The sequence below is a fragment of the Apostichopus japonicus genome, chromosome 20 (genome assembly GCF_037975245.1).
Source record: "Apostichopus japonicus isolate 1M-3 chromosome 20, ASM3797524v1, whole genome shotgun sequence".
NCBI lineage: Eukaryota > Metazoa > Echinodermata > Holothuroidea > Aspidochirotida > Stichopodidae > Apostichopus > Apostichopus japonicus.
This window is the reverse complement of record NC_092580.1, coordinates 28,482,922-28,510,912: the sequence shown is the minus strand read 5'-3', so window position 1 is coordinate 28,510,912 and position 27,991 is coordinate 28,482,922. Positions and strand designations below refer to the sequence as shown.

Here is a 27,991-nt window from a genome sequence, read left to right as displayed (position 1 = left end):
CAGGTCCCTCAAAATGAGCCTTGCTTTTTTATTGCCAAAACTGCAAATTCAGTTTTGTCAGAAAAATGTAGCAAAATAACGTGGCACAACCAATTTGTATCCTGTAGGAGATGTGTAGGTTTGGTGAAAAGAACACGTTTAGGGCCAGTAAAACTCGCCTGTGTAGGTGGATCTTAGCCTACCACTAAATTTTATTTCAGTATCTCCAAACTGTTGGAGGGTGATTCCTGTTTAAGATATTTGTAGGTGTTTAGTTGCAATAAAATCTGGATTTCATGTTTAATAACTAGCCAGATGACCTCCAAAGCTGTTAGGACAGACATTTGGATGTCCGTTAAAATTTGATTTTGGTTGTAAGAACCGAAATTATTTCCCTGCATTTCTCTTATGAGATCTGGATTTCATGTTAAATAACTAGCCAGATGACCTCCAAAGCTGTTTGAACAGATATTCGGATGACCGTTCAAATTTGATTTTGGTTGTAAGAACCAAAATTATTTTCCTTGCTTGTTGTATGATGGAATAGATCTCAAAGGTTTGGACATCTACTAATATGGTAATGCATCATGCTATCTATGTTTTCCTTTCAATATGTTGCAAACATAACAAAAAGCATTAGTTAAATCTGACTGTGTGTGTACTATGAGAGAGTACACCTTTAGCCCATGGGATAAGAAGTTGCCTGATAAGGATAAAGTAGAGATACTGCTACACAATTCATTAGAAACCAGATGAGCCAAACAACAACAAAAAATTCAGAAGACAGACTTTACCAAATTTGTTGTTTATTACATATTTTCCTTGCTATGTACAATATGAGCTGAATTTAAACATGATCATACTCCGACTACATCTTTACTCTATTCCATAAATATCTTGTGTACAGATAAAAATCGTACTCCACTTGAGGGCAGCTTGATTTTGTCAGGATGAATCCGATTCTACTTCTAACTTCATGCTCTGTAAATGTTTTCAATTTAAATGTTACAACAGAGAAAAAAAAAAAAAGTGCATGGTATGTCCAGTTCCATAATATTCTCAATCCTTTTCTAATCCAATCAAAATGAATATTGATACTGTAAATTCAACCAAACTAAAGATGAGATAGTTGACTTGCTGTCTAGAAATGTAAATCAAGTTAACAGTTTCTTTAACAAATGGCAGCTAAACACTTCTACAGAATTATGATCTGCTTTGAAATAAAAAGCATAAATTCAACTAGAATGGGATTTTAATTCATGTGCCAAATGTCTTATGCAAAATTTGGAGAACAGGTTTTTAACATGAGATTTAAGTATTGTGCTAATGGGCTTAACAGACACATGTCTTGCAACTTTACTGTTGAGAAAAGCAAAGCAGATTAATCTCTTGCTAAAAGGAGGTATGAAAGCTCCTCCGCTTTCCAAACACACTATCTCATGTTGACATGAGCCAAAGGTTACTGGCCTGGCTGTCAACTTGTAAAACACATTTGAGAGGTTGTCTACCCTTAATAATTCAGCAATAGGTTCGTTTGCCACTCCGGAGATAGCTAATTGAATATCTTTCACTGAAACCACAGGAATTTACATGAGCAGTTTGAATCTCCACTACGGCAAAAATTTACCACAAAATTATATTAATGTACACATATCTAGTGCACTCTTAGAGTAAATAACTAAGTACTATGGAGCACAATTATTCATTAAAGTATATTAATTTACAATGATGATACCTTTTCTGGACAGAGTTGTCACAAAATCATAAATATGAAGATTTATGAGTATGCCATTGGTACTAAAAGAAATCTGAAAATTTAATCTAACTTTTATTTAATAAACCAGCTTCAAGATATTTGCATACCTCTGCAAGCCAAAATTATAATTTGTCATTTCAATAACATAAAATGAGGCTCCCTTTGCTGAATATTCAACAGAAATACTATAACAAGCTACAAAGAAAGTAATCAATTCAAAATTAAAGTGATTTCTTCCACCAAACTGCTACTATCATTCAGTTTTACAACTTTTCAATACAATAGCAGAGTTCCCTTATTTTACAGGTTTTACTAAAAGTTGCATACATAGTGTACCATAGTTTGAATGAAATTCAAGGTTTAGGAATGTGCAATATTTGATGTGTGAAGATTGTATAGGTTTCCTGATCAAGCAAGGAGAAAAAATAAAGTAAAGATAAACAAGTTTTGATGGCAAATTAACATAGTAAATGTCTATTTATCATTGCTGCAGAAAATCTGGGTTGACTCCTGATACAGTGCATCAAATAAAGATGCCACATTTCAATGGTAAGGTTACACAACATTTCCATATTTGCACCAGGGTCACTTATTTCTCCCTTTTGTAAAAATATCAGTCTTTGCAACAGCTAACATGAATTTTTCTCCCTAAAAAATAGTGCCATAAGGTGGTAATTGGTGTGAAATGTTGATTTTTTTCGTTCTCATACCAGATTCCTTTATGGATGCAAAGAAGGCATAGGTCATCAAGAGTACTAACATTTTGTTTGAAAATGTAGGTATTGAGCGTGCATTATGAAACCAATGCACGTAGCTAACAATACATTTTGTATGACAGGAGAGGTGTTTACAAACAAGAACAGAAGCTTTAAGCAAGACAAGGACTTGCATTATAGCTATTAATCATGCCAACCCATGAACAACTATCTATGTAAACTGCAGTGCTCCTTCAAAATATGTCGCAGATTGTGGGAAAACTTCTTTTTGGACTTGAGAAAATTACTGTAGACAGTTTTTATTGCCACTTTCAGTTTATAGAAGCCCCTCTCTTTATAACAATGCCAGCAAGATTTGTCCACTTTAAAGGTAGCTGCAACAACAAATTTGCTTCACAACCAAAATATGAAATTTTGCTGATGGGCACCAGCAGCTGCAGCCTCTTTTATACCTACAGTAGGGTTTTTTTTTTTCTAATTGCAATTTTCCTTACCATCACTCTTATCATTTATAAAACACTGATGTGTCTTTCTAACAATTTACAGTAGTTTTTGAATTTGTTATTTACAAATCAACTGCATGTCAGGATACTAACAATACTGATTGAATTGGTATTGAAGTCATATTTGGACAAGGTCTTCTACAGTTATTTCTCTAGTTATCGTTTAGAAAGCAAGAGTTTGGGCAAAAAGTGCTCTTCATTCTACTCTTAACATTATATAGATTGACACTTTTCTAAACCTTGAAATGAGAATAAAATATTTCTAACATCACAGGATAGGTCTTATTAGAATTCTCTCCTTACATAGAAATTCAAACCCATTAATTAACATATTTTGATACCTAGCTGAAACTCAAGTATGCCCTACCTTTTAAAAAAGTAAACAGTTGTAAAATTGGCCTTCATATCAGTTCATATCATTGTTTCCAACCTGTAATAGCTATGTAATGTGCATTTTTACTCTCAATTCCAGAAAATAGTAATACATAAGTGCATAATACAGGAAGGCAATCCATCTACTGTGTTAACCATTGGCGAGACATTACTTTATCTAGGACGGTAGGTCTTACTTGAGGTCATTTTCCTGTTAGGAGAAAGAAAACCTTCAATGATCAGCGCTTCTTCTGCTGTCCGAGGTGCTTTGGAGCATCAGCAAACATGTACTTGAGACTGTATGCTTCAGCAAGCAACAGGCTAATGTCATCATTTTTCCAGTGTTTAGTTGGGAGATTTTGCAAAAAGAGCATGATTCCCTGGAAAGAGAAAGAATCCCACTTTATAATATGAACACCAACAACTGGACAGTCGGAATCGAGAACAGTCATATGAATGTATTTGTACGAGAAGCAAGTAAACTGCTTCCAATTAAAAAACATACAGTACATCTGAAGCATGATGATGTGTGATAAAAGTATCCATTTCTACCTTCTTTGATTGCAGCATAGTGCTAATTATAAATGTATTTGCTTGCTTAGTTGAATAAGGGCACTGTAATACCAGTTTCTTAGTGGAATTAATTTGATTTCAATTGGAACACTGTTTACTCTCGAAAATACATCTGCACCTGGTTTGCCACTTCCCAACCTTTTTCATGTGATTGTGATTTCCCTATGCTAGTCACCATTGATAAATAAGGCCTACAACCACCCAATGTATTCTCCCTGGTGAATGATGATTGAATGAGAATTGACTGAACATAATTAAACAACAGCACACACACACACACATTTATCAAAACTTGTGAAACAAATCACTCAGCTTGGGAAGCATGGTTATACCCATCCTACCATGCAATGATGAATGAAGCACTACTAACTGCACCTGAAATTGTTACAAGTATTTTTAACAGTTTCAAACCTACCATCCTTACTAACATATTAACAAAATTTCTCACCTGAAAGTCTTTCTCTGTGAGAATCTTGTCAGAATACTTCTTTAGTAAGGCAGCACAGACGTATAAGTGGAAAACAGAAAACCCCTCTGGTTCGCTCTGTGAATAGTTATGAAGACACAATGAATACCATATTGTTTCATTATTTTTCTTCCTCTCTTGAAGACAACTGTGTAGCTTGCTTTCCACAGGGGGATTGGGAGGGGGTGTAAACGCGCTCACACGATGTGTTGTTTGTGTATTGTTACGAAGTGTGCGTCATGTAAAGTTGCAGTGCTACTGCGCGTGTGCGTGTTTGTGCGAGTGTGCGTGCGTGCGTGAGTATGTGTTTGAAATTTGTTGTTTTCGTTGGTTCTGTCTTTACGTTCATTTACCGTAATTTGAGTTCAGTCGATATCAAGAACGCATTGAAGCAAGATGTATTTTCCAGTGTTAAACCAAAGATTTTATGTAAGTTGTGTTTTAATTGATATAACGTTGTATATTTGTTGCATACGTGATTATTTATTCTGTATGATTTGGATTTATGTATTTATTCTTCAATAATTGACTTATTCATTAATCGATTTCCTGATTGTTTAATTACAAACGTATGTTTCGTTTTTATTCATTTAGTTACCAGATTGACAGATTGACAGATTAGCAGATTAACAGATTAAAAGATTACCAGATAGTTACCAGATATCAAAGCTAATAAACCACGAATCGACTCAACATTTCTTCTGCGTTGAATAATCTTTGGATTACAGGAATACGGCCTAAAGAAATCTATATTGATTTACAGTAAATAAAATCTATAATTGAAGATGTCAACGGACGAGGCCCTTACGATGAAGACGCTGTTAATACGGCGCAGGAATAAGAAGGGGACCTTGACTAGAGCGATTAATTCTATTTCTACTCTCATTAGAGAGGACGCAGGAATAGACTCTGTGAAGGAACTCTTAGAGAAAGCGAATAAAAATTTAGAAGCAATAGAAGAGGCCCATCAAGCTGTGATTGAAAAGCTTTTGGAAGAAGATAAGTTTATTTTGGAAGAAGAATGGATGGCGGACGTAGTCAGCAAGTTCATCGCCGTAAAGATCGAAGTCGAGAGGTATGTAGACCTCAGCAGAAAAGGGCCCGAGAGGATCTCAGAAGCTCCCGAAGGCGACGAGGAAAAGAGGTTAACCGACAATGATGATAACGGTATTTTTACTAAGAATAGTAACGTTAGTCATTGTGTTAGCTCTAAGGAAGTTAATGATATTACCGATGGTAATAAGAGTAACGTAGACATGAAGAATGGTGAAGGTCTTCCACATTTAAGTTCAAATAGGTATAGTTCTAGTTGTGATTCCAACTATGTATTCGGGTTTAACGAACTCAAATTGGCATTAGAGTTACCGAAGGCTGAGGTATTTGAGTTTAATGGAGACCCCACAGATTATTGGTACTTCATAACCAATTTCGAAGTTAACGTGGCAAGTAAATTGAGCGGTGATGCCGCGCGTTTGCAGTATTTGCTGCAGCTATGTAAAGGTAAAGCGCGTTTCTGCATCGAAAGTTGCGCGCTTCTAGGTGACGAAGGTTACGAAAGCGCGAAGGCAATTTTGAAACGTCAATTTGGTCAACCGCATCTGATTCTGAATTCTTTGATGAGTAAATTGGTTAGTCGCAAATCGATTAAGGCTAATGACGGAGAAAGCTTGTGGAAGCTCATATCCGAAATGCAGAGGTGTTACGTTACCTTATCTCAGATGGGGTATGTAAATGACCTAAATTCAACAAGTAACCTTCTCAAGATTCACAGTTTGTTACCTGTTTATCTTCAAACTGGGTGGGCAAATGTCGCCCAAAAGATACATGAGAGTAGAGAACCAGAATTTAATGACCTTCTATCGTATCTGACAGGTCAAGCTGAAATTTCGTCTAACATGTTTGGTAGGAATATAGGCAAGTCGAGTAGCGTAGTGAGTGACGAGAAACCTCGCGTGAAATCTAATTTTATGAAAGGTAGATCTCTTAAGTGTTTTGCCTGTGATGATGATCATAGGATTTTTGACTGTGAGTCGTTCTGCAACATGAGTTACAACCAGAGGCTAGACATTGTTAGGACAAAGAGGTTGTGTTTTAGGTGTCTATTTCCTGGTCATTCGGTGGCTAAATGTAGAAGGGATACCGTTTGCACTTTTTGTCAGTCTAACAAACACAATGATCTACTTCATCCTCCACCCAATCAAGAGAATATCTCTGTTATGTCAAACACTGCTGTTTGTGGTAGTAACGTTTTCTTGAGAATTCTGCCGGTTACAGTGACCGGTAACAATGGTAATCGGGTGCATACCCTGGCTATTTTGGACAGTGGGTCAGACACTACTCTGTGTTCAGAATCCCTAAGGAAGAAGTTAGGTGTTAAGGGAAAACCGACGTCTTACACGTCTTCGACGGTTAACGGAGTCGAACCTAAGATCGGTTTAACATTTGATATTAGCGTCAAAGGGGAGAATGAAAGTAACGATTTGTCAATAACTGCTCTTTCTGTTCCAAAACTACCCAATAGTGATGATAGTGTCCCCTCTGCTCGTGACCTCAACCGGTGGCAACATTTGAAACTTATTCCCTGGGGGGATATCTCAAGATACAACCTTGAGCTACTAATAGGGGCGGATGTTCCCGAAGCATTTTGGGTTATGGATGAGAGGCGTGGTGGAACGGGGGATCCGTATGGAGTAAAGACACCCCTTGGTTGGTCTGTTATGGGTCCTACAGGTTTCAGTGGTCGTAGCGATAGAAAGAACATCCATCGTATATCTTGTTGCTCGAATGGAGAGATCTTAAGTTTACTTAAAAGTTCTTGGTCTGTAGACGATGCGAGTATTGGTGAAGGTGATTCTGTCCAAGACAAGAGAGCCAAAGGTATATTAGAATCTACTGCCTCACTTACTAGTGAAGGTCACTACCAGATAGGACTTCTGTGGAAGGACGATTACCATTTCTTGCCTTCCAATAAACCGTTAGCTGAATCACGTCTAAGACACATAAAACGTAAGCTATTAAGAGACAATGTAATGCGTCAAAAGTATACAGAAACCGTAGAAGGTTACATTGCGAAAGGTTATGCCGAACGGGTTCAAGGTGAAGGTAAGGCTGGTAATGTTTGGTATCTGCCTCACCATCCAGTTGTTCATCCCCACAAAGACAAGGTCAGAGTAGTCTATGATTGTGCAGCGAAGTGGAGGGATACTTCATTAAACTCGTGTTTATTGAAAGGCCCAGACACGATAAACAGTCTCGTGGGTGTTCTCCACAGATTTAGGCAGCAGCGAATTGCACTAGTTGCTGACGTAGAGGCAATGTTTCACCAAGTGCAGGTGATAAGCGAAGACCGCGATGTCTTCAGGTTCTTGTGGTGGCCTGGCGGTAATCTAGAAAGTGAACCGCTTGAATATAGAATGACGGTGCATCTCTTTGGTGCCACGTCAAGTCCAGCTTGCGCCGGCTATGCGTTACAGCGCACGGCCAGGGACAACGAGTTACATAATCAAGACATTGTAGGTAAGAAAGCCATTCAGTTCATAAGGAACAACTTTTATGTAGACGATCTTCTGGCTTCAGTCGATAATCCAACTGTTGCAATAGAAGTTGTGGAACGCATTAGAAGTATTTTAAGTAAGGGCGGCTTTAGACTCACGAAGTGGGTTAGTAACGATCGTGCCGTTCTCCAAAGCATCCCAGAGTCCGAAAGAGCTCCAAATTTACGTAATAGCCTGGAGACTCTTCCAACTGAGCGAACACTGGGAGTGAGTTGGAATGCCGAAAATGACAATTTCCTATTCAACGTGTCGTTGCCCGACAAACCCTTTACAAGGCGAGGGTTATTGTCAATATCAAGCTCGATCTTTGACCCATTGGGTTTTGCTGCTCCCTTTGTTGTCATTGCTCGGTGCCTCTTACAAGATATTTGTCGCAAAGGGTCTGATTGGGACAAACCCTTGACGGACGAAGAACTTGTGACATGGAAGAAGTGGCTTCAAAATGTTCCTCTTCTTTCATCTATACAGATCCCTCGTTGGCTACAGTTAGATAACGCACAGTGCGTCCAGCTTCACGTGTTTTGTGACGCATCTCAGAGAGGATATGCTGCAGTGGCATATCTCCGCGTGATAGGTGCTGACAGTAAAGCAAGCTGCTCATTCATTCAAGGAAAGGCCAAAGTCAGCCCAATGAAGCCCGTGTCTATTCCTAGGCTCGAGTTAATGGGCGCGGTTCTTGCAGTGACGTTGTACACGTCGATCAAACAAGAGATTAGGTTTGATCTCGATGATGTTATATTTTGGACGGACTCAATGATTGTCCTTGGGTACATTCGCAACGAGGATAAGCGGTTTAAAACCTTCGTTGCGAACCGAGTGTCCAAGATTCATGATTTGTCCTCTCCAGATCAATGGAGACATGTAGGCTCCAAAGAAAACCCAGCCGATGATGGCTCGAGGGGTACGTATGATTTAGGAACGTGGCTCTCCGGCCCAAGTTTCCTTTCGAAGAAAGAAAGCGCATGGCCTTCACTGAAACATGATGATATTGATTTGTCTGGAGACACAGAAATAGGAAAGTCTGTTGTTCTTAATGTAACTACTTTAGTTAATGATAATTTTTCTGAGCAGTTAATCTCCAGGTTTTCATCGTGGACCAAGTTAGTCAAGGTGTTAGCTTGGGTCTTTCGCTTTGTTAATAAGTGTAGAGGTTCATTGGCAGCAAGTGGCATAAATCTGTCTGTATCAGAAATCGAAGCGAGTGAAACTACCATAATTTCGTGGGTCCAAAAATCGGCGTTTAAATCCTGGCAGCGTGACCAGCGATTATTTAAACTCAAACCCATTCTTCTTGGAAATGTACTTAAAGCGGGGGGTCGTCTCGACAATGCTGATTTGGGAAATGACGTTAAGCACCCAATTATCTTGCCCCCTAGGGGAGCAGTAGTCACACTCATTATTAGATATTATCATGAGTCGGTAGGTCATGGTGGTTTGGCCATGACGTTAAGTGCCATTCGGCAAAAGTTTTGGCTACTGAATGGTCGAACAGCAGTGAAGAGTGTAGTAAGTAAGTGCGTTATTTGTCGTAAGATCCTTGCACGGCCTTCTTGTCAGATAATGGCCGCATTGCCTTCAGAGAGAGTCTCCTCTGACAAACCTCCTTTTAGTTTTGTCGGCGTGGACTATTTTGGGCCATTCGAAGCGAAAAGAGGTCGCTTGACCGTAAAGAGGTTCGGTTGCATTTTTACTTGCTTGTCCTCCAGAGCTGTTCATTTGGAAGTGTGTGAATCCCTTGATGCTGATTCCTTCCTTAATGCTTTCAGACGTTTTGTAGCAAGAAGAGGTCAGCCAGTTAAGATTTTTAGCGACAATGGTTCTAATTTCCAAGCTGGCGAGAAAGAGTTGAGAAATGCCTTTAAAGCTATGAATAAAGATGATGTAGAAGCCTTTTTTCATAGTAAAGGTTGTGAGTGGCACTTTAACCCTCCTACAGCCAGCCATTTCGGAGGAGCATGGGAAAGGCTTATCAGGTCGGTTAGAAGGATTCTAAGATGCGTCCTGAGGCAGCAAACGGTCACTGATGAGGTTCTTACTACTGTACTTACTGAGGTTGAATCTATTCTCAACTCAAGACCTCTCACTGACTTCTCCTCAGATCCAAAAGATGAGGAGCCTCTTACTCCGAACCACCTACTTTTGATGAGACATGGGCCTGACAACCCAGTCGACGCAGGAGTCTCTTACGGCCGTAAAAGGTGGCTTCAAGTACAGTACCTTGCTTCTTTGTTTTGGAGTAGATGGCGGAAAGAATATCTGCCTCTCCTCCAAAAACGCCATAAGTGGAATTTTCCGAAAGAAAGTGTTGTCATTGGGGACATAGTTCTCCTCACCGACGAAACAATTCCACGCGGAAAATGGCCTTTAGCTAGAATCATTACAGTTTTCAAGAGTAGCGATGGGAAAGTAAGAAGCGTTGAGGTTAAGGTTCGTAATAAAATACTCAAAAGACCGATTACGAAATTGTGTATTGTAAAGAGAATGTCTGATTAGTCTCATTGTTGATTTTTCTTTGAATATATATTACTTTGTCTCAGTGTACTAAATTGTTTGATTGGTTGTAAATGTGTGTAAAATCCATATGATTTAACAGGGGGGAGTGTAAACGCGCTCACACGATGTGTTGTTTGTGTATTGTTACGAAGTGTGCGTCATGTAAAGTTGCAGTGCTACTGCGCGTGTGCGTGTTTGTGCGAGTGTGCGTGCGTGCGTGAGTATGTGTTTGAAATTTGTTGTTTTCGTTGGTTCTGTCTTTACGTTCATTTACCGTAATTTGAGTTCAGTCGATATCAAGAACGCATTGAAGCAAGATGTATTTTCCAGTGTTAAACCAAAGATTTTATGTAAGTTGTGTTTTAATTGATATAACGTTGTATATTTGTTGCATACGTGATTATTTATTCTGTATGATTTGGATTTATGTATTTATTCTTCAATAATTGACTTATTCATTAATCGATTTCCTGATTGTTTAATTACAAACGTATGTTTCGTTTTTATTCATTTAGTTACCAGATTGACAGATTGACAGATTAGCAGATTAACAGATTAAAAGATTACCAGATAGTTACCAGATATCAAAGCTAATAAACCACGAATCGACTCAACATTTCTTCTGCGTTGAATAATCTTTGGATTACAGGAATACGGCCTAAAGAAATCTATATTGATTTACAGGGGGGTTGAGAGTGGACAAGTACTTGGCACATATGTTTACATAAATGGACACTAAATATGCATACATTTAGATTAAAAATAGAGTCAATTTATTCATACATGACAAGTACAGAATTCATAAGTTGGACTAATTAGCAGGAGTTTCACCAAAACCAACCTTACACCCTCCTCAGTTTCGGTAGCTATGTAACAATTATTAAAGTGACAGATGCTTGAATTGCATGACAACATTATTTTGTACACCTGTGCAAATCGTGTATGATCATATTGGAAGTCTATGACCCAATAAGGCTAGGTCACCGGCAGATGCTTACCATGTAAGTATCCCACAGTCGGATTGTTCCTCCCAAGGGTAATTCCCTCATCAAAAGGTTGTTCATCCATCGGAATGCAAACTGTAAATACTCCACTTGATTGCTACTTAGGTGTTTATGTAAAGGTGCTGCAATAAAATAACACCGAAATTATCATATGTAGTCAACTAGTACAAATAACACCCAACGCTTTTAGTACGGTTGCAGTTATCAAATTAAACTGACCACAAACTACCTGCATGTTACCTCCATACATTGATGATCAGATCAAACACATTTGTGTCCTCATTGAACAGAAATGCAGTGACTGAAACCAAACCAGAAAGTCCAGAGGCTTTGTGATTCCTTGCCGTAGAGTTTTAAGTAGTAAACTGTGTACAATATGTCAGAACTAGAATACCAGAAATTTTATAGGAGACAAAAATTGAAAGCCAAACTGTTTAACACACAAAATTTTGTTATTCCCTGGTGTCAAGTATGTGATATATTAAAGCTGGAATGGTGTGTTAACAGCTTTTTCATTTTTATGACCACTGGTGATCGAAACTGACCTTTGAGCTCCACCAATAAATAAAGCAGCCAAAACCAGTGAGGATCTACATACTAAGTATGAAGTTGAAGCAAGCTGGCAAATGGTGAGTTGTTGTGTTAACACACACACACATTCTCACTATGGCATAAGATTTGCCAGTGACAGGGAACCAAAACTTCACGAGCTGTATCATAGGAAATTATTTCAGCCATTACGTGAAAGCCTTGTTATTTAAATCTTAAAATATCCTCAGTACCTGAGTACATACCGTTTATCCTCTGTATGAGCTCCTTCAAGGAGTTGATCTTCTTCTGGATACCGGGTTGTGCGAATGTGTAATTGTCCTGAATACCGTCCAACAGTTTGCTAGTGCACCAATAGCTGTCTGCCTCAATCTCCTTTACATAGTCATTAGATAATGAGCTCATGTCAAAGTTATCCAGTTGGGATACTTTCTCCCCTAAGGGCATAATCAGACATGCAATGATGATTTTAAAAATAAATGTGTCATTTTTCAAGAAGACATTTTCAACATTTTTTTTTTTAAATTTAAATTTCTATTCCATCTCTGACATGGCATAACAACATCTTTAATAATACAATATTTTTAAAAGTCATGATTTTATTCCACTGTATATGGCCTGTCATTCACCTTGTATCCACAGAACCTCTTGAACATTGTCCATCATACATTCCAAAAATTTGCATTACACAAGCTGCTCTGAAGGTACTTGCTATTGTGGAAGTGCACTTGAGAAGTCAGGTGTTTAATATTTATGATTGTTTAGGTTCAGTGTGTATGTTTCTTAAAGGCATTGAAGAATCCCCCAAACCGCGTGCGGCCATCTGCAAAAGTTAACTTTTCGTTGCTTGCAAGTGACGTTTTGTTCGTGTCGCTACAAAATGCAGACAGTACAGTAATGAAACGTGATACCTTGTTATCTTTAGCTGGACCTGAGATGTCCATCGCTGTATTGTTTGTACACTGTGCTGTGGGTATTGACCACAGATGTACTGACTGTACACTAGTGTCTAATTACCGACGGTAGCAAGCTGTGTATGTGTGTTTTCTGGGATCAATGGTGGTGTCCAACACTTCTGTTACACCTCATTCGAAACTAGGCCAGATTACCGGCATAAGACGTTTCTTTTTGCGCGAGTTAAGTTTTAAGTTATTTGAAGTGTGTTCTTAATCAGAGTTATTCTAGCTGTCAAGGTGGAATGAGGGCAGTCTTTATCATCCCATTAACAGTTCCATTTCCTACATTAACCTGAACTATGCCTTGAAATTGTTACAATATCTTGCAAAATCACAGCCACTTCTCAAAAGAAAAGGATAATTTCTTCTTTATATCTCCAGTGAGAAACAAATAAAAATGTTGATAGGTTTAGGTGAGGATGTGTAGGGGGAGTAAAAGTGGACTGCACTCTTTAAGAGAGGGAGGGGATGCTGACTAAACAAAAATTGGCAATATGTAAATGTTCACTTTTGCAATAATTTTGTATCGCTTTGCATGGCCACTATATAAGATATCTACTGTTGATGGATATTATCACTGCTGTGTATGCCACTTTAGGTTACTCTCAAGTTGACTGCTGCTTTAATGAATGGCAGGAGAAGAGAAATAAGGCTTGTTTGGAGTACAACTCTACTTAAAGCTGAGGCTGTAACTCACCAACATACTCTGACAAGAAGACAAAGAAGAATGGAGTGACAAGGTCATTGATGCCCTGAACGTAACCACTGGCAGGATGGCGGATGGCCCAGATGAATAATATCCTCTCAAATATCTTAAGGAAAAGAAGAAAATAAAGAGACAAAACTGTATTTAATATTACTTGATATCACAGTGGCAATGTGTGATTTTCATGCTTTGTAAGGCACCCCATATCATACATGGAATGCCCCCCCCATAACATACATGGAATGCTCCCCCCCCCCATAACATACATGGAATGCCACCTATATCATACATGGCATGCTCCCCCCCCCTCCCATATCATACATGGAATGCCCCCCATATCATACATGGATGCCCCCCATATCATACATTGGATGCCCCCCATATCGTACATGGAATGCCACCTATATCATACATGGCATGCTCCCCCCCTCCCATATCACACATGGAATGCCCCCATATCATACATGGATGCCCCCCCCATATCATGCATGGAATGCCCCCCATATCATACATGGAATGTCCCCCATATGATACATGGAATGCCCCCATATAATATATGGAATGCCCCCCCCCCCCGTATAATACATGCAATGCCCCCTCTCCCATATTATGCATGGAATGCCCCATGCACAGCTTTTGAACAACAATGGGGGAATATCCTTCTGACAAAGACAATGAATAACTTTAACTGAAGTATACAAAACTTAAAACCAACAAGATCCTTTTTTCGTAGCTATCAGTTTTCGGTGACTACCAACCACTTTAGTTGTGGTTGATCGTAATTTTGTATCAATCAACCATTTTGAAATTGCACACGACATACAAAGCCAACAAGTTCATACTCCAAAGTGGATCGCACATATTTGTAATGTCTCTACATAGCAACTTACTTATCAAATTTACTAATTAAATCTTTGGTTGCTATCTATTGCCTTATCAAATTTACTAATTAAATCTTTGGTTGCTATCTATTGCACAACCAAAGAATGAATTGACAATTCTGTTGCATTTGATACCCTACAGTTTAATGTCCATCATGAGAAAAATATATATACTGCTCTAATATGCATGGTAGCAACATTCACAACCATTTTATTTTCTAAGTTTAAGTTCTCTGAGGTTAACCATGATATTAACCAATTGCAATTACCTCTTGTACTTCAGACTGCTGAAATAGTGGTATGAGTGGGTTGGTTCTTGGGATATCAATGTGAATCTGAAAAAAAAAAAGTGAGAGAGAAACCTCAATAGATGTACAGCTTGGAAGCAACTATCCCATTTTCTTATCAACCAATCAATCCAACCAATCAATATATCATCATAGAAAGCCTTTCAAATGTTAAAAATCTGCAAAAACCCACAATTCCTACTGCACAACTTCCTCTGATATTTGTCATAACAATAAATTGGTAGTCCTTCTGGCATTCTTGCTTTAATTTGCAAATTTCACCAATTAGATGTGCAAATAAATAATAACAACATTAATACTATTTCACAACAACCTTGACAAGTCTCCACATCTAAGTCTAAGCTAGATAATTCTCAACACTATCACACAATGGTAAAACCACATCCCTCACACTCCATATCCTGACTCCCAAATATATCACCCTACCTCTGGCCAAGATCTAAATTATCTCAGAGGAAATCAAACAAGGAGGATTTTTAAACAGGAAAGTACAAATACAATATTAAGAATATCTCAATTTTGAATAAATTTGAAAGAAACCAGAAATTAATTTGTTGCTACAGTAGCGTATAGGAATACATTGTGTCATGATTTACTCGGTCAAACTCACCTGTCTAAAGGTATCTATATGTTCGGATTCATGTCTTGATTCATAGTACTGTTCCAAAAAACCATGGTATTCTGAACGTTTTCTTTGCAACGTCTGTTCTCTGCGGTCGGTGTTAGTTGGCAAGTACCCCTGTAAGACATATTACAAGTAAAGACCATAACTGTTTAATATCAGAATTTCATAACACCTTCTCCAAGATTCAAAATCTCATAAAGGGGTTCATGAGACGTTTCCACAGTTGCAGGGAAATGAACTTACGTGGTAATTTTGCATAACCATTTCACTGCTTTATAGGAACTTTGTTTGTTACTATGGAAAGTTATATGACACCGTTTCTTTGTTCACAAACTGATATGCACCTTTACACTTGCATAGTAACTTGACCAGTTTGCACACCACTTTGACATGAGATACCAGATAAATTATTCCACCCACTCTCCACCAACCACACAGGAACGGAAACTGTAAAACAAAACAGGTCCATTGCTTGACTCCAGTACAGATGTGACAATAAACACAAGTAAATACTATTTCAACACCTTCTAAACATAGAACAAGAAAAACTGTTCACAAATCTACACAAGAAAGAAGATAAAAGTGTGTATTTAAGGTTAGAGTACCTGAGGTTTTGATCCAGGATTCCATTTCAACTACAATTCCTAGTTAAACATATGTGAAATACCAAGTTAAAGGTGCACCAAAGCTCTAAGGCTACTCTCACTGGGTTTACATACATGGTAACAGAACTCACCAAAAGAACTTTCCAAGCAATTGGTCTTACAGTATCAGGAATTCCATTCCAACTATGCTTCCTAAGTTCATCTGTAAAGTCAATAGTTGAATACCAATGTTATCTTACTATAAACAGTATGAAAGGGAATGGGAAAAATGACCATGGCTAAACATTCACCCTGACAGAAAGGTTTTGAAAATAGCCGGAAAGAATGTCCCCGGCATTGTTCTGTGGTGAGATTTTCAGTGGCACTATTTATGGGTGAAGACCTTTCTATAGTTTTTGAGAAGAAAAAGCCAGTTAAGACCACAACAAAACTAGGAACAACTTAGGATTACAGGTTTGTACAGTCATGACGTGAAACATCTCGCATAAGTGGTAATAGGATTTAAATGTATTTGAACTGTTCATATTCCAAGCATTACGGAAGTAGCACTACCTTCTACAATAATGGACTAGAATGTTAAAGGAGTAGATAAATCATTTTTATCGACTTGTTAGAAGTCTGTAAGAGACCGATGGAGTGTAACTATCGGGCATGACAGGGCATGTTCACATATCTTTCAACTGTCAATATAATTTGGACTGATGGATTAAACATGAGTTGATCAGTTTCAATAAATGACCTCAAGTCACTGGTAGGCCTAACTCTTTGTCAAAAAGTTTGCTTCACAATTATTTGAACATCGGGAATCATTAAATCGATATATAGCATGGTCACTAAATATTTCAGGACACCATTTTTTTGGACTACCCCAAAAACGGTTTTGTTTACAGCAGTGTTACTTTACCTAAATTTGTATTGATATCAAAAAGGAGTTCCTTAAATTTTTCCGCTCTGCCCTCTCCTGGTTCCCTGGATGGCTGCTGCTGCTGAGAATTAAGGCGTATTGGTGATGAAGGCCTAGGAGCTTCAATCTGGGATGTAGGCTCATTGGCTGGACTAGATGAGGATACAGTCACATCATTATCTAACATAAGAAGATCGAAAACAAGAGAATCAGCAGAAATGGCTCCTCGTAAAAACACCAGAAACTTTGTGGAATGGTTGTGGAAGGAGTGATGTTTAACAATGAAAACATTGGGAAACTCAGAAATGTCACTGGCAGGGAAGACTCTATTCAGAGGTCTTTAAAAATTCACACATTACTGACAAAACGTGAGATCTCATCTTCAAGATATCAGAGTAATTTTGCAATTTAAGAGAGTCCTTTTTGAAATTTAGTTTGACATATAAAATCTTGAAAACTAGTTTGAAATTAAGGTTGCAATACAACTTCAAAACTGAGGAATGCCCAATTTTCCAGGGTGAAACAAAACTTTCCCACTGAACACAACAAAGTCATGCTATTTATCTAATTTTTTTTCCTTAGCATGGAATTTCAAAAGTTAAAAACTTACAATTTTAAACAACCACAAAGAAATTCAAGACATACCTGTTTTCTTCTTTTGAGAAGGCTGACTGGAGGGAGTCGATGACTTGCTCCCTTCGTTACCGGTGACAACAGATGGAGAAACTCTCTCTGCTTCTGAACTTGTCTCCAATTGAGATGAATTAGTTGCATATCTTTGATTGTAGCCCGTAGAATGTTTTTGAGGAGTTAAGAAAGAAAAATCTTCATTTTCGTCAACGTCCCAAACATCGCTTGTGTTACTGTCAAATTTTGCAAAGGAATCTCCCTTCTTGGTTTTCTGCTTTCCAGGAGATCTAGATGACGACACATGAGCATGGCTAGGGATCTCGCCCGGTGGGTACATGGCACTATATACTGGTTTTATGCTGCCAAAATGAAAGAGACAAAAAACAAAAATATGAACATTTTCAGCAAAGAATAAAGAAGTTACTACATACACATTACAGTATTTGTATTGAATGATAAAAAATGAGAACAGACTGAAAGCATTAATTACTTTGTTGTAAAATACATTATTGAACTTTTGTTATATAGTACAGTAGGTTTGGGAAATTAAGTACCAACTTTATGCTTGCTCAATAGGTTTAAAGACTTTGAAGGATAAATTACATTTTGAAAGAAGAAGCACAACCGTTGGTCCCTTTTCTTGAAATTTGTTGTAACATACCATATAACAGAGATCAAATCTTCACTAGTTGAAAAAAAGCATTGAAGATGGGAAGTGGTTACACAAAATCATTTGATGTAAACAACAAGTTCTGCACTGGAAGACCTCACAAGCTGAGTTTGGTTGTCTGAACAACTGGACAATCATAGGAAAATTTTCCTGATCACATGCAATGGTGGAATGTTTTGCAAACTATGTTTTTGCAAACTATGTCAAATAAACATCTACTCTTTACAGAATTATACATTACTTTGCCACCAAAGTTTCAGGAACTGTTATCAGCAATACTTCCTTTACTAGGCCTAGTCACTATGCCAAGGCCTAATTTTTCCCCCATAATTTTGTTCCTCACAAAGATATGTACATTACTTCTCGGCTTACTAAAATTTAAGTGAAAATGTGGTTGAGACTTCGAATAAAGTTCCTAAAGTGCCTAAGTTAGGCAGGGGCTTCTTCAGCAAATATTGAACTTAGGCCCTTAACTCTTTGCCTTTAGCCTAGGCCTAGGCTAAAAATAAAATGACTCATTTTGATGAAGATTGTTGTCATTTCCAGTTTCTCATCTAGCTATATTACTTTTCCATTAATTTTACCTTCCTGGTACCCTGTTCGAGTTCTTCTTCCAGTAATTTGCCTTCTTATCAGTTTGAGCTTTACTGCCGAAACCAGTCGCCACTGTAAATTCAGCCGCACGATTGCCCGGTGAAGCCATAAGAAGCCCCTATTATTTTAACATCAACCACATCGATTATTATACTAACAAACAAATCAGTGACATTAGCTAACGTTTGTGTCTTCCATTTTCTTAAAAGCAACTTCTAACTAAGGGCTAAATGAGTAGAAGTGTTTTAATCCTATTTGCACTAGCCATATAATTTTCAGCGAGCTTTTAGTTGTAGATTCTCAACCTAGACACACCGGTAGAGTAGTTCTAGTACATACATTTACACAAAATCAAGCACATCCTATTTCTTTACATTGCAATACTGTTGGTGTTACAGTAGTAAAGCCTAACTGATATATATTTACAGTGTGTTGTGTACTAATTACACGAATAGTTGTACACGTCCCTAGTCGCCCTGCGCAGCATCCGCTTGTTATGATATCTGCCACTACTTTACGTAGCAAAATTAAGAATGTTTGCAAGCTAAGCTAAGCAAACACATATTTTCAGATCCCAAATAGTGGCGCTAAGCAGAAAAAGACAATATTTTCCAAATTTCGACTTTTTAATTTACCACTATCCATCTTTTCTTATCGGTTCCGTCGACAGTGTATTGACGGAGAGGTATCAATGTGACATGGTATAATGAAGGAAAACTGATAGAATTCTCATAGTCCACTGAGCCTGATATTTGGTGCGGGAATCCGAAATGAAAAAAATGATTACAAAAATTATCATTACGCTGGTTTGCTTACTATACTACAAGGTTCAGATCTATCATGCTGAAGAAAAACTGTTGATCCTAATTTTAGTATAATCAGGAGCGTTCATCGTCGTTTTTCAAGAGAGGAGCTGCAGTAGTTTTTAGAAATAAAATGTATGTCACAAAATGGAATTACTCTAAAACTTCTCTGGAATATACTCTCAAAGCACTATTGTCTCGTAGCAACTCTAAGAAACAAAAATACAAATTTCAGAGAAGAATTCAATTTCAGTGGAATGTATTACAAAGTCCTGGTAGGGAGAGGGGTACCGGGGGAAAGCCGAAGGAAACTCCCGGCAGTTGCAGCATTTTGCTAGCTTAATGTGAGAAATGTTGATGGAAGGTATAAATAGAGAGAAAGTTTGTTTTAATTTTGACCAGAAGACAAATGTAAACAGATAAGTATCGAGTTTATACGATAATATCGATCATCTGTAGTGACTCTTTATATGGCTTTTTAGTAATATTCTTTTTACGTGCTGGATAGCTCTGATGGTAGTAACTTCTATATGTTACAGCGTATGGTAGAACCACTTTCGACTCCTCGGGTAAAACATAAACGGAAACATTTGCAATCACAGTCAGCTACACAGTGCCGTTCCCGGCGCCGGTATTCCTTATCTGCTAAATGTTTGTGCCCTGATTTGAATGTTAGTGGCTCAGCCTTAATTAAGTTATATGCATGAGCTCTTTGCGTTCAATGAAGTGACCAATTAACTTAGTCCTATAATACATGAATCAACAAAAGCGCGCCCATAAATTAACTCTGGACTATTAAAAGAAAATGCTAACCGGGGCGGGTATAAGTATAAATGTATTTATGATAGCGCTAAATACAAGTCCAGAGTTAATTATATAATTTATACATTGTTCGACGGGTACAAAATATCCATGCTCCCCATTCAAGTTCTTTCTGAACATTTCTTTTAAAAAGGGTGAGGAAAGGGATTCTCGTGGCATTTTTTTTTTTTTTTTGACACGTCGTTATCCTTTGTAAAACAAGTAACCAAAGACTGAGCCTGGCCGGGACGAAAACCTAACAACTCATTTCACTCTTGCCCCCTTACCTGGAAATCTTTAGTTTAGTTTAGTTCATTTTTCTCTATGTATCCTCCAAGGAGGTTTAAGAGACTTCAATACATTATCAAATAGAGATAACATAGTTATGCGTATTGTGACGAATCCTGCACAATACTGTTCTTGCCCGTCGTGAATGGAAGACCTGCTTGGAGGTAGCGGACATTTAGAGCGGAAAATAAGAGCAGTTAAGAAGGAGAAAGCGAACAGCATTATGTTACCCTTCTAGGGGTCTGTGATACACATCTGACATCGATGTCCACACAGTCACAGTCTTGATGCAAGGGAACTAGGGTTGAGAGCGGATCAGTCGGTTAGTTGTTTTGGTGCCCAGGTTCAATTCTTGGTGACTATTCTTAAAAACCGAAAGCGATCGCTTTTTCGGCCTTCTGGCTTAGATCATGTGTAGAATCTGTATCTACGGGAATCTGCCCAATATGCATAAATGTCACTTAAAACGTGTACCCTCGCGTTAGTTGAAGTTTGCTTGTTTCTCGCGGTTTGTAGTGGTAAGTTTCGTTTGTGCCTCATGATATCACGTAACAATAAATTCATTCATTCATTTCTTTATTCCAGTATAAATTTACAGAGAAATTTATAAATAGGATAAAAATATAACAATATACAGGACATCAAAATACAGGTTAAGACATATAAAAGTTTATGAGACTAAGTTAATAGTGAAAACATAAAAAGCGTTACAAAAGTTATCAAAATTATCAAGAAGCTACAACAAAGGATCTGGAAAGCTGTCTTTACCAGTTTACTAAAAGGGGCTGTTCTGTAAATAAAACGAGTTCTTAAAGAGTAAAAATTCTAACACATTATCAAAAAGCTACAATAAAGGATCTAAGGAGCCGTTTTGTACAAAAATGGCTGCTCTGTAAATTAACAAGTTCTTAAAGAGTATAACTCTAAAAGATGGCGTGATATTTGGATTTCTCAAATTATAATTTGTTTTATTGCACAGAGAGTTGAGCTTGGAATGTAGAGGATGTTCGTTAGAAGTTTGAATATTTTTGACAAGTCGTATAAATTCATTCCTAGCAGATTCATTGACTCTATGTACAGGATTCTCATAATTAAGCCTGAAAATTTTTGAACAAAATTTAAGAAAACTTCTTATTCTTCTCTTATCTTTAACGTGTACAAAATGATACCATACTGGAACCGCATATACTAGATCGGCAAGACAGACGCCGCGAACACCCTTTCTATTGTATGAATGACGTGTATGCCCCGCTTCAAAGATGCGACGAACGTAGAATGAATTGTGATATGACGTAATGTTAGAAAAGAACCAATCACGAAATAGCAATCGTTTTTTAATGAGTTAAACATGTCTCATAGCGGTTAACTTGTTATTTCTAAACGTCTCCTACTTAACAATTCTAATATTTATCGTAAAAGTAATAATAAACCATCTCCAATAGTTGAAACAACCATCTTGAGGAAGATTTTACTTATATTAACCGGTGCTGTGGCCGAGTGGATAAAGGCGGTGACATTTGAAGCAATGAGGCTTAGCAATCGGGAGGTTCGGGGTTCGATTCCCGGCCGGGCCATATATGGTGGGTTTTTCATCCAAGAGCAATCTACGGTTTTCCCATCTGAAATGACCTTCTAAATTGAAAAGATTCCAAATTTGAGTTAAAATGTTGAATTGGAAGCCACCCGACGTGTAAGTTGTAATCCATAAGCCCTTGCGGGCTTCTCCCACATTTGTAGTCGCTTAAGCGTCGTAAAAATAACTGCTGATTATTATTATTATTAAGCTATTTTTGTGGTACAATATACTGTAACTTGTTATCGTGACAATATACAGGCTGTACTGGGTGACTGTTCTTAGCAAGCATCATGTGAAGCATCGTGTGCTCCTTCTCGGCCTTTTGGCTAAGATCATGTGTAGTATCTGTCTCCTTTCGAGGGGAATGGTGATGCACACCCGACGATGATCACACAGTCACAGTTCCGATGCAAGGGGACTGGGGTTGAGAGCGGATCAGTCGTTCGGTAGTTTGGTTTTCGTGCTCATGTTCTTTCCTGGGTGACTGTTCCTTAAAAAAAAAAAAAAGTCTCGGCCTTTTGGCTAAGATCATGTGTAGTGATCGCTTCTCGGCCTTTTGGCTAAGATCATGTGTAGTATCTGTTCCCTTTCGATCACATGATTGTACAAGTCCTATATGTTGTACATGTTTTCGTGCCCATGGGCAGGTTCTTTCCTGGGCGACTTTTTCTTAAAAAGTATGAGTATAGTCTTTCCTGTACTGATGAGTACAAAGTACACATGGCTGTTCCCTGTATGCTCCAGTACCCAGGGTGTACCTCGGCACCCTGCGGACTGACCGCCCCCTGTATGCTTCAGTACCCAGTGAAAGTGGCGAGTTTAGTGTGTAAGTCAATGGAACAATTAATTGTGGTGCGAGACCTGTTTAGAGTAGTAGCGACTCCATTTTGGAGTAGTAGCAACTTCCGTTTAGGGTAGTAGCGCCACTAATTTACAGTAGCATCGCCGCCTGTAGTAGTAGCATCGCCTATTTTAGAGACCCTATAGTAGTAGCGCCATCTTTTACAGCAGCATCGTCACTTAGGAGTAGTAGGACCTCCTGTTTAGAGTAGTAGCATCTCCTGTTTGGAGTAGCAGTAGCACCTTTTGTTTAGAGTAGTAGCACCTCGGCTCCTGTTAAGAATAGTAGCACTTCCTAATAAGAGTAGTAGCACCCCCTGTTTAGGGTAGTAGCACCTCCTGTTTGGAGTATTAGCGCCACCTGGAGTCCTTTTGGCGTTCCATAAAAATCAACTCTACTATGGGAAACTTTGCTTGTACGTGCCGCATTATATATCAGGGGTGTATTTCATGATAGGCAAATGGTTAGTTAAAATTTGAGAATTTAAAGATTTCACAGGTTTGAAGCATAGCAACAATTTAATTGAAGTAACAATATACAACGAAAGGAATGGTTTTTTCTCATTATATGTACGAAAGGAAACCAACTCAACTGAAGCAGGCGGTGATGCCATTACAATTTCAGCTATAACCTTTGACCGTTTGCCCAGTTAATGTTTACATGACGATCGACGCTCTTATGACGTAATCTGTAAACACAACTGTCGCAATACACCAGACAACTAACTGGACACTTTCTTACAAATCGTGTAGGCCTACTCAGTTACGACATTACTACATGATATCCCGCTGCATATTGGAAGGAACTCAAATCGCTTATACTTTCATCAACGATTGTGAAGGTAATTGTATTTTCTCCAAGTATAGAAATTGAGGCCATGTGAATTAGGATAGGGTCTATCTTCGTCACTTTGTTATTTCGGAAAATTTGCGTTACGATAAACACAGTCCGCAGGTTTGATTTATTTGGCAGCATGCCATCACATGCTTGTAACATGTTGCACGAAAATTGCTTTAGTTGTGAATAAGGATAGCAAGCTAAATACGTTAAAATGAACCATATATGATATAGTTGGCTTGTGCATCCAAGTAAGTAGGCCTACACCTCACTGGGCGAATATAAATAGGCAACCAATTTAATTTCAAGTGTAGACCGAAACATTGACTCATTTTGAAGAAAGTTTTAAATTTGCAACCAAGCATTCCTTTTATCATGACCACAAATTTCAAATGACATTCTTTAATCCTATTGATATGAATTACTTACAAGGAAAGCAACGGTGGTGCATAGGCCTAGATTAGAATTACTTTCGGAACTGACGAAGGATAGCCGCTGCGCATGTCCAGTTTAGCATGCTCTTCTTTTAAGGAAAATAAGAAAGATCCTTGCAAAGCCCAAGCACTAAAATATTTTACTAAAGTTTGTACACACTTTGATATAGGTTTAGGTAATGCCTAGCATGCTGACAGTTCTGTTCTCACATGCTTAGCCTGGTTTCTAAACCTGCAAATTAATAATTGGCTTTCTTAAAGTTTGATACGATAGCATAAGAGAGTAACTTTGTGAATGTTTATTATATATTCTTTATTTAATTATCTAGTAGTCTAGTCATCGTGGATTTGATAAAATTTATGTGAGCAGAATATACAATATTTTACTTGATCTGATCTGATTCTGCATGAAAACTACAATCCTTAAATTTTTTTAGAATTATGCATTGTAGCTAACAATTCACAACAATTCTGTAGGCCTATTTGTAAGCTTGGATATGAAACAAAAGTGTTTACTAATTGTTTAAGATCAAGGGAAAGTTTACCAAAATATATATATTTTCAGTTCATAATATCGATTATTAACAATAGATAACTCTACTTTGACTATATCCTGTAAACCATAAAATATGTAAATAACTAGGAGAGTAATTATGTTTAAGCACTAGAATACTATTTCTACAGGCAGTTTCAATTAAATCTTCAAATTGATTTACATAATTTTTCTATCATTAAAGGTCAATGGTAAAGATTGTGTAGACATAAATTACTCTTTTATATCATCAACACAAATATACTTAAGGTAGTATAGAGGCTGTACAAAACCACTATAGTACCATGATCTTTGGAAGAGAGGGAGGAGGCCAAGGGTATATGGTTGGGGAGGAAAACTGATCGATCAGTGGGTTGAGTGATTGTAGTTTGAAAGTACAATTTCTCAACAAAGAACAAAATTTCAAATTTGATTGAAAAATTTCATGAGAGACAATTTCAACATGGAACAAGCCTCTTCTAATATTCATGTTTTAAAAAATCCTACCACAAACAATTCACCTAGGAACCTCAAATTTGTTTCGAAACTGTTAACTCTGCTCCTTTAAGTGTGTGCATTAAAAAATATGCATGTTTTGAGTAGAGATAGGTACTGTAAGTATTGACCTGTGGAAAATTCTAAAACCCCATTTAAGTCTTCAAGATTTCAATCTTCTTAGATTGTAAGCTTCTGGTTCCATACTTTGACCTGCTCACACTGCTTCCTGTTTAGTACAGTTTTTGGATTTCATCAAAGACAAAGAAAACCAGCAAAGTGACCAATGGACGGATACCGATATACGTGTGTAAACAATATTTTTCCGTGAACCTTGAATAATGATTAACTTGTATAGGAAGCCTGTGTTCTACTCCACCCATGTATTTGTTTGTATAAATTAGGTTGATAAGATTGTACTTAGCTGAGTTAATTAGTTACTAGACTACACATCAGGTTATACAGTATCTCTGCATATATACTGAATCACTCTGAGATGCCAAAGGATTTGTCCAACAGCTTTGGAGAGGCTAAAGAATATGATCTGTGTACATGTAGGTACAGTATCTTGGTGACAAAGGAATTCGAGTTATACATGTACAGATAAAAATGAATTTATCTTTCCTTCTATTTTTCATCTTGACATATTGACAGCATCACAAGTTTTTGTGCAGTGTAATCCCCCCTCCCTCCCACCCCCCCCAAAAAAAATAATTAATTTAGCTTTTAAGGAATGCTGCAGACTTTGCCATCATTATATATGTTGTTCCTCATAAATCATTCTCAGTGCATTTATATATTTTTTGATGTTTCGTTTTTGCAGGATCAGATATGAGAGCTAAGTTTTATGAATGGCTGCAACAGCAGAGATGACAGACTTGATGGAATCTGTAAAGCTTGCTGGAAAACAATACCGTGTATCCATCAGAGATGACAACCTCAACTTTACACCGTTGACTGAAGATGGTATGTTAACTTTTTGGTGTCTTCTGCAACAATAAAATGTAAGATGGTGCCGTGGGTTGGGGGAGGGAAGGGAAAGGGTGGCTCAAAGAAATACATTACATCATGACAGTGTACCAAAATAGACACCTATGTCCCTGCATGTATACCTAGTGTCCACCTCCCAACTGTTACACAAACTCCCTTCCTCCCACATCCTTTTCCTCTTCCTTCCATTCCCTTTCCAACCCCCTCCACCCCCCCCCCCCTCCACCCCAACATCCAGCGCTGGGTTTGGTTGATCAATAATTCACATAGTTTTAAGAAGTATTGCTGGAAACCTGAAAACTCATATGTTTAGTTTATGTTGATAATAATTTTCCTTGTTTTAGCCTGTAATACTAGTTCTTATCCTGTTTTATTGTGTATTAACATTGTTAGGGCGTTTCCGCTTTTTTAGTGATTCCTTCTATTTTTTCACTGTTTTAAGGTTTACTATTTTTTGTTTTGTTTAATTGATTTGTTGCTTTTTATTAGATTTATAATAGATTTAGATTATATGTACAGCGCCTTGAGTTTGTTTTACATTGTAAGGCGCTTTATAAATCTAATTTATTATGATTATTATTATTATTGTTTTATTGCTTACTATCAGACTATTATACATTAATGGATGACTTTAGTCTTGATAAATACATTATATTCCAAAGGGAAAGATAAATTTGAGTGTAATCAATGTTTGTATCTAGCTATTCTGGTTTTCAAAATATTCACCTTTATGAAATATGTTAAATCTATGGAAAGCTCTGTTAAGGCTACATTGATGATGACATCAACACCTTTCAGGCTATTATTGTAGGCCTTTATAGGCCTTTATTAACTCAGAAAAAAACACATTTTCTTTTAACATCATATAAGCAACGGAGCATCCTTGGATGACATTTAGGGAGGGGAGCACAAGTCTAGCCCGCAAGGGTTTATCGTTTTGCTTCCTTCACTTCATGTATTATTCACTACTGCTTCATGTTATTTGATATTTATATATATATTATAAACATTTTAATGCATGTTGTGAAAACAATTATGTACCTTAAAAGTCATCCTTTCAATCTCTAATAGACAAAATGGGACAATGTAGTGATACTTTGTCTAGCAAGATCTGACCTAGCAGTGCTCAGATAAAATTGACACGTTTTGGCTGTTACATCGAAAATGAACGCTCAAAGCTCTGTTAGATATATTGTACAGTATGAGGACACACACAAACCAAATTATTTTGTTTACATAGACTAGCAGTGTTAGCATATTTGCGCAAAAAAAGACACACATATTTTATTTGCAGTACGTACCAGACCTGCAAGAAAACTCATTGCAAAATACCATCTGATCTAAGTTAAGACCTAGATTTTATTGTTGTGGGCAAGTTGCCAAGATAGTGCAATATTTAGTAGGAATTTAGGACTGTGTACATGGACTGGTTTAGAATATCACTTTTATAACCTCTGAGAGGGCATGACAAAATTGACTGCTAAAATCAAATTTTCCATCGACATTTTCCCCGACTTAATAAAAAAGCAAAGTGTGTCTATACTGGCAGA

At 37.6% G+C, this 27,991-nt stretch overlaps 3 protein-coding genes and 1 pseudogene across 7 annotated transcripts in view; 3 read left to right on the top strand and 1 right to left on the bottom strand.

Moving 5' to 3' along the window:
- Positions 1 to 768: 768 nt before the first annotated feature.
- Positions 769 to 19,359, bottom strand: LOC139961245 (TBC1 domain family member 22B-like). Its single transcript, XM_071960329.1, has 11 exons — positions 18,835 to 19,359; positions 17,596 to 17,939; positions 16,951 to 17,130; positions 16,178 to 16,248; positions 15,427 to 15,555; positions 14,778 to 14,843; positions 13,619 to 13,733; positions 12,211 to 12,402; positions 11,411 to 11,538; positions 4,348 to 4,443; positions 769 to 3,706 (listed from the first exon to the last, which is right to left on the bottom strand). Exons 1-11 carry the CDS (start codon positions 18,951 to 18,953, stop codon positions 3,566 to 3,568), a joined length of 1,581 nt encoding a protein of 526 aa, XP_071816430.1. The 5' UTR covers positions 18,954 to 19,359; the 3' UTR covers positions 769 to 3,565.
- Positions 4,546 to 11,362, top strand: LOC139961238 (uncharacterized). Of its 2 annotated transcripts, none has more exons than XR_011790790.1 (2): positions 4,546 to 10,762; positions 10,928 to 11,361. XR_011790790.1 is itself a non-coding variant. In XM_071960312.1 (2 exons), the coding sequence occupies exon 2, from the start codon at positions 5,151 to 5,153 to the stop codon at positions 10,410 to 10,412; it is 5,262 nt and encodes a 1,753-aa protein (XP_071816413.1). In that variant the 5' UTR covers positions 4,546 to 4,794; positions 4,960 to 5,150; the 3' UTR covers positions 10,413 to 11,362. The 2 variants fall into 2 exon arrangements, 1 of the variants encoding a protein (XP_071816413.1); XM_071960312.1 differs by having other exon boundaries at positions 4,546 to 4,794; positions 4,960 to 11,362.
- A 3,493-nt stretch (positions 19,360 to 22,852) lies between the features above and the next one.
- On the top strand, positions 22,853 to 23,006 carry LOC139962257 (U2 spliceosomal RNA; annotated as a pseudogene).
- Positions 23,007 to 23,599: 593 nt separating this feature from the next.
- Positions 23,600 to 27,991, top strand: part of LOC139961243 (ceramide kinase-like) — a 49,420-nt gene continuing 45,028 nt past the window's right edge. For 3 of the 4 annotated variants that reach the window (XR_011790792.1, XR_011790791.1, XM_071960327.1), the window contains exons 1-2: positions 23,600 to 23,994; positions 26,275 to 26,417. Coding sequence is in view for 2 of the 4 variants with exons in the window: in XM_071960327.1 (XP_071816428.1) it covers positions 26,303 to 26,417 (115 nt within the window). In the remaining 2 variants the exon portion in view is untranslated. Of the gene's footprint in view, positions 23,995 to 25,897; positions 26,006 to 26,274; positions 26,418 to 27,991 lie in introns of those variants that run through there. The other variant, XM_071960328.1, reaches the window with a different exon arrangement.

What these genes read in the sequence shown, in the direction of transcription:
- LOC139961238 (XM_071960312.1), top strand. Translation starts at nt 5,151, where the DNA reads ATGTCAACGGACGAGGCCCTTACGATGAAGACGCTGTTAATACGGCGC.
- LOC139961245 (XM_071960329.1), bottom strand. Translation starts at nt 18,953, where the DNA reads ATGGCTTCACCGGGCAATCGTGCGGCTGAATTTACAGTGGCGACTGGT. An exon ending in TTCTCAAAAGAAGAAAACAG is followed by an intron (nt 17,131 to 17,595) that starts GTATGTCTTGAA and finishes TTCTTATGTTAG; the next exon opens with ATAATGATGTGACTGTATCC. An exon ending in TCACAGAGAAAGACTTTCAG is followed by an intron (nt 3,707 to 4,347) that starts GTGAGAAATTTT and finishes TTCTCTTTCCAG; the next exon opens with GGAATCATGCTCTTTTTGCA.